The sequence below is a fragment of the Pygocentrus nattereri genome, chromosome 9 (genome assembly GCF_015220715.1).
Source record: "Pygocentrus nattereri isolate fPygNat1 chromosome 9, fPygNat1.pri, whole genome shotgun sequence".
NCBI classification, from domain to species: domain Eukaryota; kingdom Metazoa; phylum Chordata; class Actinopteri; order Characiformes; family Serrasalmidae; genus Pygocentrus; species Pygocentrus nattereri.
This window is the reverse complement of record NC_051219.1, coordinates 14,971,687-14,981,447: the sequence shown is the minus strand read 5'-3', so window position 1 is coordinate 14,981,447 and position 9,761 is coordinate 14,971,687. Positions and strand designations below refer to the sequence as shown.

Genomic DNA, 9,761 nt, shown 5'->3' with positions numbered 1-9,761 from the left:
TAAATCTGCAATATCTCATATACATTTTTAAATATACATGTTTACATTACACAATGATTTACTTCTAAGATGGAAAACCACGAATATCTTTTTTAAATGGTTTACATAGGAAACAAATGACAACAGTGTAAACAATGGCGCTCAGATAGCGTGTTTTGATTCAGACTCATCAAGTGACAGAGTAAATAGGCAAGGTCTTTGTTGGTGTGCTTGCACACACAGAGGAGTGAGATGGAGTGTAGTGGATAGAGGGCCAAACACAAATATATGTTTCACTGTCGTTTTTATTTTCTATTTCGGGAAAGAGTGGCAAACAGCAAACGTAAAGCATCTTGAAGCGCGGTGTGTTTAAAAATCCAGGCAAACGCCTCTCCACATAACAGTTTAAATATCACTGTTTACTGTCAACTTTTCAGACTTTACCAAAGACTTCAATATTCAAGTGTCAACTTCAAGTTGATCCAAGTTTTTCCACTCATGACCATCAGTTGCTTTGTCCACGCTTTGTCTCCGTTACACGTTGTTGGTCAGTAATCAACAAGTAAATGTGAGAAAATACACGTAAACTTTCTGTCTTTAGGACGAATCTGCCATCTATGCAGGCTCCAATGTTTCTTAAAACTGGCTAATTATAATGACTGTTCGATAAAAAATTCTAGCCCATCACTGATTGCATAAAATAGCATGAAATGGATCATAAAAGTTATAATTATCCAAGGCCTAATAGCTTACGTTTCAAAGTAAGCAAAAATAACAAAAATATATAAGAATGTTGAAACGTCTTACCTCTCAAAATCAAAAAAAGCCAGCGCTACTTAGCCTATAGGCTCTCAAGCATTCCTATAAATAGAAAATAAGTGCTTCCTTCCATTCTCATAAAGTGCGTAAAGACAACAAACTGAAATCTGTTACTCATTTTGGTCGTTTGGTCGTGCTCCTGCGGTGTTTTGCAAATTAATCGTTCGTATCTCTCAGATCGTACCTAAGTGAACCACTCCTACGCATCCAAGTGTTCCAAATTGATATATGACAATATCTACTTTCGATCACGTGTTACGGGGCGACTTAGACGGATTGCGCGTCATCTCGCCTTCCCAAATTTTCTCCTTCTGCAGCTCGAATCCAAAACATCTATCTATAGCGCGGGGGACAGGGGAAAGATGTTTAACTCGGTGAATCTGAGCAACTTCTGCTCCCAGACGCGCAAAGACCGGACGTCCGAGTTTGGGGACAGGACGGGCTGTGCCTCTAACATCTACCTCCCCAGCTGCACTTACTACGTCCCCGAATTTTCTACCGTCTCGTCGTTCCTTCCGCAAGGGCCCTCGCGGCAAATCACCTACCCTTATTCAACAAACCTGTCTCAAGTGCAGCCGGTGCGAGACGTTTCCTACGGCCTGGACCCCTCCAGCAAATGGCACCATAGAAGCAACTATGCATCCTGCTACTCAGGAGAGGATCTGGTGCACAGGGACTGTCTTCCGCCATCCACCATGACAGAAATGCTCATGAAAAACGAGAGCGTGTACAGCCACCACCACCACCACCACCACCATCCCAGCACGAACCACCCCTCCACTGGCTTCTACTCCGGCGTGGGCAAGAACAATGTGCTCCCCCAAGGTTTCGATCGCTTTTTCGAAACGGCGTACTGCGGCGCGGACAATCAGTCAGAGCATTGTTTACAAAAGAGCGAGGCGGCTAAGCTGGAGAGCGCGTCCCAGCCGGCCAGCGCCGTTTCGGGGGTGGACGAGCCGGAAAAGGAGCCAGAGGATGAGGAGCAACAAACAAATTCTGGCTCGTGTAGCTCGACAGTCACAAAGGATGGCAACGCGGGCAAGATCAGCCACTCGAGTAGGTACCGAAGCTGTAAATGGGGAAAGGTTAAGGGACTAGCCCGGTGTTTTGTCGGTCAGATTTTATGTGGAGTTTTATAAGCATTCAAAGGATTTTATTATAACCTACAAAGCTCTTTCCTCCAACGAAAAGAATTTTTACGATGGGAAAGCGCTTTGAAAAAAGGGGATGTTATACACAGACGCTGCTATCCTAGAGTCTGTGAAATTTTAAGAGCGCGCTATTGTGACAAATGCTAACTTTGATCATGAACTTGCGTTCGGTATTTCAGGGGCTTTTCTCGTTGGGTTGTCTGGAGTAAAAATCAATTGGGCAGAACACTGCTTTTGGCGTCATGTGAATTTTCTTTGAGCAGCTTGCATGCAAACTAGGTAGATGCTTCTATTAGCCACAATGCAAGTCGTGTTGTGACTTCAGATGCCTTGCATTTGATAAGATAGTGTTAGATATGCATTTAGAGTAAACATCTATCTATCTATCTATCTATCTATCTATCTATCTATCTATCTATCTATCTATCTATCTATCTATCTATCTATCTATCTTTTTGTCAAATCTTATTGTACGTCTTTCCAGCATATTTTATGTTTTGAACAAAATATTGATAGTCTAGTTTAAAGCCAGTTATGCATATGCTACTTTTGGGTTTCTGTTGCTAACTTGGTGATGCGTTTTAGCGAATACAAGACTCAAATAGTTGTCAAAACCTCTTTAAATGTTGGTTCATAATGTTATTCACAATGGAGCCATTTGCTATCGAGGAATAGCTAACAGTTCTAAGCAGATTAGCTCCAACGTGTCCTTGAAATGAAATGGTAGGGCCCACTGCAGGGTATTTTCTATGCTATATGAACAATGTATCTTTGTAAAACTAACACTATCTGGTGTTGGAATCAAACCAACAAAAGAAGGCCCATTAACGGACATTCTTTAGTATCTACAGCGCTGATCTCTTGTTTGATCGTGTGGTGTTATATCTACACTCTTCACTTTATTTATGTCTTATTCACACCCAAACAGAATATTCTAATTTTCTCGCAGCGTTTAATGCAAAACAAAACTATCAAAACCACTTCTTCTAAACGTCATATTTCAAGTCCACTTTGCGTTTACTGCCGTCTGTGCACCTTTCCACGCACCGCAGTGCAAAAAAATGAACTTTTGCGCCATTTTATCAAATTTATTTTCGATCAGAATATCACTGCACTACCAATGAATGCTTTTAAACTGTCCTTTCAATATTTCCCAGGTGCCCCACGCCAGAGGAAGAAGAGATGTCCGTACTCCAAGTTTCAGATTCGAGAACTGGAACGAGAGTTTTTCTTTAACGTTTACATCAACAAGGAAAAGAGGCTGCAGCTCTCCAGAATGCTTAACCTTACCGATAGACAAGTGAAGATATGGTTCCAGAACAGAAGGATGAAAGAAAAGAAGCTAAGCAGAGACCGCTTGCAGTACTTTTCTGGGAACCCATTGCTATAAGCCTTGAACTGAACGAACTTCAGCAGGCTAAATGTTGATTTTACTTGATGATTTCCATAAACTGTTGCTGGTCATGTTCCGAACTGCTTCTATCGATTTGATACATCTGTAGTGATGAGGCCAGCGCTGACTACGTTTCTTAAATGGGGTTTTGAGGAAAAGGCGGATAAGGAGAGTGTGTAGACTTTAGGCCAATGAGGAAGGAATTGGAATAAGTGGTTGCGAAATCCAAGTTCAAATTTATTTGATGTCGTTTGGAATAAACTGTTTCAATCTGTGCCACAGGTTCTTGACATATTGACAAAGGTAGCTTAGTCACAATAATAATATTATATGTTGGACATCCGTTTAATTGTTGTAAATATGTAATATAAAACAAACAGTCAATTAGTATTTGGGGCTGGAGTTGGTTTTTGTTTTTATATATATATATTTTCGTCTTCTTAAACTGTGACTTGTACAATCAGTAATAATGTATTCCTTGTACAGAGACTATGCAATGTGCATTCGTGACTGTAAATATAAATATTAAGTTCACTTTTTTCCATAACCTTGCTGCTATTTTCTTTATATTGCCCTCGCGCGCTTTAGCCTATTGTTTCTTTAAATTATTTGCTTTATGTAATGCCCAAAGTTCTCTTGTCTTGTAGTAAGAGATCGCAAAAAAAGCAGATCTGTGTACGAAATATGATACTTCACATAAGAAATAAATATAAATAATGTGAAAATATTTCTACGTGAATCTCTAATTCCAACACTATTAACAAAGGCGGGTGAGTGTGGGGGCAGGGGGGCGATCAGTGTGCTGTGTTTTTTTTCTTCAGCGATTTGAGATGTTTGGATGTGTGCTGTGGAAGCAGTGACATCATTTGAAAGAACAATTCACAGCCGGATAATAAAATGGCATTTCAGTGCACTTTGAAAATAGCAATTATTTAGCAGAACGTTGGCATGCCATAAAGGGTGACTCGTCGTGTTTGCACGATGCATTGTGTTCAGCATTGCGTTTTACACTAGACATTTCCAGTTTCTTGGACAACGATGACTTTGCAACCACAACATTGAAATTGTATCTCATGGACAGTAGAGGGGAAAAGGCAGAAGGAAAAGATAACCTCCTTTAGTACCTACTAAATGGAATCGCCACTCTCCAAGTCTAGACACTGCCATAAAGGCAGAGGCCCTAAATGGCTATTTTCTTCTCTTAATTGCACCGTCTGTTCGTGGGGAATGGCGTGCACTTCCGCAGTAAATAGTAAACAAGAAAGTCTGGCTCTTGGAACAAAGAAACTTGAAAGAAGTTAGAAAATGAACACTAGTAGCCTACATGTACAAGCAGCGTCGCTAGCTCTCATGGAGCCACATCTCACAGGCAAATTCTAAAGCGATCTGGAAGGAGGGAGAGTAGACATCTTGTGGTGAGTCTCCGCCTTCATCTGCTGAGTCGATCCTCTTTCTCCCTCTCTCTCTTTCTACTCTGCAAAAAAGTGGCTTTGCATGTACGTGATTTTAAATTTTCGCTTAGCTGATCGTGACTGTAATGCATTAGATCAACGCAATTTCTCCATTGAAAAAAGCAATGATTATATTTATTGACACATCTGATTCATCGAACTGCCATTATTTCAGTTCCATGTGCTGCTGTACTGTATGTCTATACGTATATGGGAGTGAGAGACGGAGGGAGAGAAACCATTCCCAAATTCGTGCCCACCTTTACGTGATCATTTTTGTAGTCCTTAACATTGTGGGGGGGGGCTTGTGGGGTCCGCATGTGTGTGCAGTTCGCACATGTGCATATTGAGAAGAAAAAGAAATAATTAAAAGTTGTCTTTGAACTTCAATAATGTCAAGGCCTTCACCTTTAACCCGTTGCAATAAAGAAGAATCAAGGACCCCCTTTAGCCAGGAAATGTGTGGAGCAGGACAGAGAGCAAATGAGAGGAACTGCAAAAGCGAAGAGGAATGCGTAAGGAGCCAAACTTTGACCCTTCACATTAAACTACACAGGTACCTTGGCCAGCTTTAGCACGCCCAGTAAATACACTTTATTGTCCCTGTAAAATGTGCTATTATCATGCATGAAATGTGTTATAGCGTCTTGGCATGTACTTTGCTCGTTTACGTTTTGATGCTTCCCGGTGAGCTGTTTTTGGAGCTATTAAAAGTTGTTTTAGTGGGTTTTGAACACAGTTGTTTTCGGTAGATCTTGTTCTTTCCCAGAGAGTGCGCCAGGCAACGCTTTTACGCAGAGAAACGTCATCTGCAGGTATGTTGCGTTGTTTTAACGGGCTACTATGGTTTCAGCGCATTTTTAAGGCAGGGGAGAGAGAGAGAGAGAGAGAGAGAGAGGTTTGTTAACTGAGAGCTTTCATTTCACTGCTAGTGAGCTTTGCCCACAGAGTTGCGGGCGAGAGAAAAAGAGAAAGAAAGAGAGAGATAGCAGAAGATAGCAGAAGAAAGGGGGTGGGCGTCCCATAGCCAAGGATCAAGGCTAAAAGCCTTCTCTTGTCACACCCACCAACCTTGGCCCTGGCTCGGTGACGTCGAGAAGCTGTCGACTTCCTTTTGCCTCGCGCCTTGCTGGTCACGCTGAAGAAGAGGCCCTTGGCGTAACCGCCTATCAAACCAGGGATACGGAGGTCGTCCCTGCCTCCTAGAAAGCAATGCATGCATGTGTGTGCGATGTCATGAATAACGTTCACGAAGCCAAAATTTAGCCTGCAGCTTGCGTGATCGATAAATATGACCTTTTAAAACAGCCCGTACTTTGGAGCTGAGCTGGCTTCTGCTCCGCGCCATTTGTTATCGAGCAGAGGGGAGATTGAATTTATTCGCCAAAGACCATCCAGGCTGGCTGTAGGACGGGAGTGTATCCCATCCGAATGCGCTGCTGGGGAGCTCGAAAGAAATGGCGGAGACTTCAGAGAGCCACCAGACCCAGAGCCCGGGACCTGAGTCGCCATTAGATTAAAATACGAGGTGGATTTGGATTTGAAGTCGGACGCAGTGGATGGAAAAGAGAATAATCTCGTAGAGAAATGTTCAGAAACTTTATTTATCCTTTCGCAATTCAGGATAAACTGGTGCTGCTTGGCTTTCCAGAGGAAAGTGTTTTGAACTCAGTTCGAGGAAAAAGCTAGAAGGCCTGTAAAAAAATATAATGAAAATATTTTTCTACTTTAACAAAATCGACAATTATGAGTGTTTCTTAAGATGGGCAATATATTTTAAAGCGTGGGGATATAATAAAAATACATGAAAAAATCAACAACAGAGGCACGCGTCGATATGTAAACACTACATATTCTCTTACAGCTGTACTAAGTGTCTTAGCACAATGATCTAAATGCACCCAAACTGCAATATTTAGAAATAAATAATACAACACAATATATACAATGACTGCAGTTTGAGTGTATTTATACAGCTAAGATATATAGCATTATAGTATGAGAGCATGTCTAGTGCTGACCTCCGCCGCTGTTGCATTAAAAGCTTCAAAAGGTTTTGCAGAGTTCTTATTACAGCAGTTCTTACTGTAGAGCTATACATACTTCCACTCCTATGGATGTGATGAAAAGCTGTAAATATCCACGCCAGCGGTGCTCAGTAGTCATTTGTGTGGTCTTTCATGATATTAAAATTTAATAAAATGCTGATGTGCTTTCCGATTACCACTCTCTGATTTATAATTATCCTTAAGACATTACAACAACCATAAATTTCTATTCAGCGCGGTGGGTCGACGCCAGTTTGTTGTAGGAAAAAGACTTTAAGCTCGTTACTTCAAATTGGAAATTATATTTAGCAACACCTTTTCAGTAGTAAATAGGAAATATCAATATATATATCAATATATATATATATATATATATACACATACTACTGCACTAATATTTTTGTAACATTCTGTTTGTAATATTTTCATGTATATAATATGCATTATATACAAGGTACACCCATTATATATACACCCATCACCCATGCACACAGGATACCTTTTGTTGTACACATATTAGTAACAGAATATTATTAAATATCAATAGAAAACAACTGTAATACTGTAGTATTTTATTATGTAGCACGTACAGTGGTCTGACCATAGGTAGTATACAAATGTTACCAACTACAATTTAAAGTGACCGGTGTTTTTGTCCAAATGGCGTACACTTGAATTTCTAGGCTCGAATAGAGACAGAGACAGAGAGAGAGAGAGAGAGAGAGAGAGAGAGAGACAGACAGAGAGACAGAGAGAGAGATCGCATTACAAATTTCCTGTTACAGCATTCAATACAATGCAATATACAATACAATAACAAACAATAAGAAACAATAAGACAAACAATAAAACAATTCTTAATAAACTCTGCTTTATTGTGATTAAGGAACATATATTTTGCACTATTTGACATTTGTATTTGGCAAAACGGTGCATTTTTCAAATATCATTTGGCAACAAAACTCACATTTTCGGCTAACCAGCTCCAGTTTAACAGGTTTTTTGAGGTATCCTTAATTACCTTTGGGTCATTTTTACAACTTCGAACAGAAACATCTACAGACTATATAGACTGAGAGAAGAATGGATGCGGGCTTTAAAATTTAGCTTCGATTCACGCAGGCCATGTGTATATAAGGAACTTTCCTGTGAGTAAATAATGCAGAATAATAGTAGTGAACTTATGTAAATTCTCTGATGCATAATTCCGAAATGTTTCACTTGAATTAATAAAAAAAAAAAGTAATGAATTACCTACCAAATGTTTCACAATAGCAGTGGTGCATTGATGAGGCGCATAACCCGCTCTCAAATAAGCATAACAGCCCTGGCACTATGCGTGTATTTACAGGTGCTGGAACTGGCAGAGCCATTGAGAGAAAAAGGAGAAGAGGAAAAACTGGATCCGAACATGCTAATATCTCGTCAATCTCGCCGCTGTTTTTATGATGTGGCTATTTAAAAGAGCCCACAATCCCACAAGCCTGCTAAAAAAAAAATCAACAGGGGAAACTGCTGGTCAGTCCGGATGACAGACAGGAGAGCAGACCAATGAAAGGCATCCAGAGTCTGCTGAAGGGTCATTGCCAGTGACCTCTCTGTCGGCGCCCAAGAGAGCCGGAGCACCGTGAGGGGCACAGCGGCGAGCAAACAAGCGCCCTACTCAGCCAACAAACAAACCCTGGCTTCAAAAGGACGGTTTCTTTTTCATATGTAGACGACGGTCCTGGAAACAGTGCAGGGAAAATGCACGCGTGCTTATTTACTGTTTCTCCTCTTTCCTTAAAGCTGTTGTGTAAGAACATTAATTAGCTCAGTGATGTCCTTGGGTCAAGTGCGATGATATTACTTTGTAATCTCATCGCCAGAGTTTAGCACGAAGGAAACAAGGTTTAAAAAATGTGTTAATTAATGGACGAGACAAATTATTGCTAATAGGGACCACAGATTAACAATAACAATTAACAATAGAAAGTACATAAGTTAACGAATACAATAAGTACTTTACAGACCCTTAAAGAGCTCGACGGTCTCCACTGCGACTTAGAAAAAAAACGAAAAAAAAACAATAACCTGTTTTTAAAACTTGAAACAGGCTCTTCTTTGCATTCATATGTGCAACGGAGTTAAATAAGTTCAACATGAGTATTTAAAGTAAAATCGTTTGAGGTCTGTAAATGTATAACTGTGTAAAAGTGTTATTAATCATAGTTCTTAATCACAATTCAAGAGTTTCATTCCAAACTGCTGTGTATCCATAGTAACATTATTGGATATAGGGAGTTTGTAAAGTATAACAGCGAATGTATAATGTCAAATATTTTTATTTCTCCAATATATATGGTATCAGTTATAATGTAGCACCGATATTTGTACGTGTAGAGCCCACTCCGAAATAGTATGTCATGTGAAAAAAAGAAAAAAAATCTTGAACGGTATCTACAATGCTCTTTGGAACGAAACCCTTCAAACTAGAAGTTCAAATTCTCTCCACTTTGTTTAAACGTCATCAGAATTAGAATATCTGTTTATGTCCCCGTGTAATTTTTGCATGGCATGCCAATTTCTTACAATACAATGAATGTGAACGAGCACAGCTTTGCATATAACAGAACCCAATATGCCAATGTGTTATAATGCAGGTTGGAAATTTGGTTTAAAGCCACTAGAGTAGACAAAAAAAAGCAAAAAAGAAAAAACAAGAAATACAATTTTCTGTCATTACCAAATTGTAGCTGTTGGTATCAAATATTTTTCTTTAATTACATGCAAGACAATTTACATTTTGAATGTGTAGAATTTAACCCCAAAATCACAGAAACACAGATTGCCTATAGGACTATTACATCTACGCAGCCTTTAGCTTCACACATTAACACATTTTGGACAGCTTGGCCACTTATTTAGTTCAGATGTAGTT

General features: G+C 39.8%; 1 protein-coding gene across 1 annotated transcript; it reads left to right on the top strand.

The window, feature by feature from the left end:
- The first annotated feature begins 1,026 nt into the window (after positions 1–1,026).
- On the top strand, positions 1,027–3,339 carry hoxc11a (homeobox C11a). The gene is given in 3 exon segments (XM_017707869.2): positions 1,027–1,051; positions 1,054–1,854; positions 3,107–3,339. Coding segments are annotated over 3 exon segments (1,059 nt in total).
- The last annotated feature ends 6,422 nt before the right edge of the window (positions 3,340–9,761 follow it).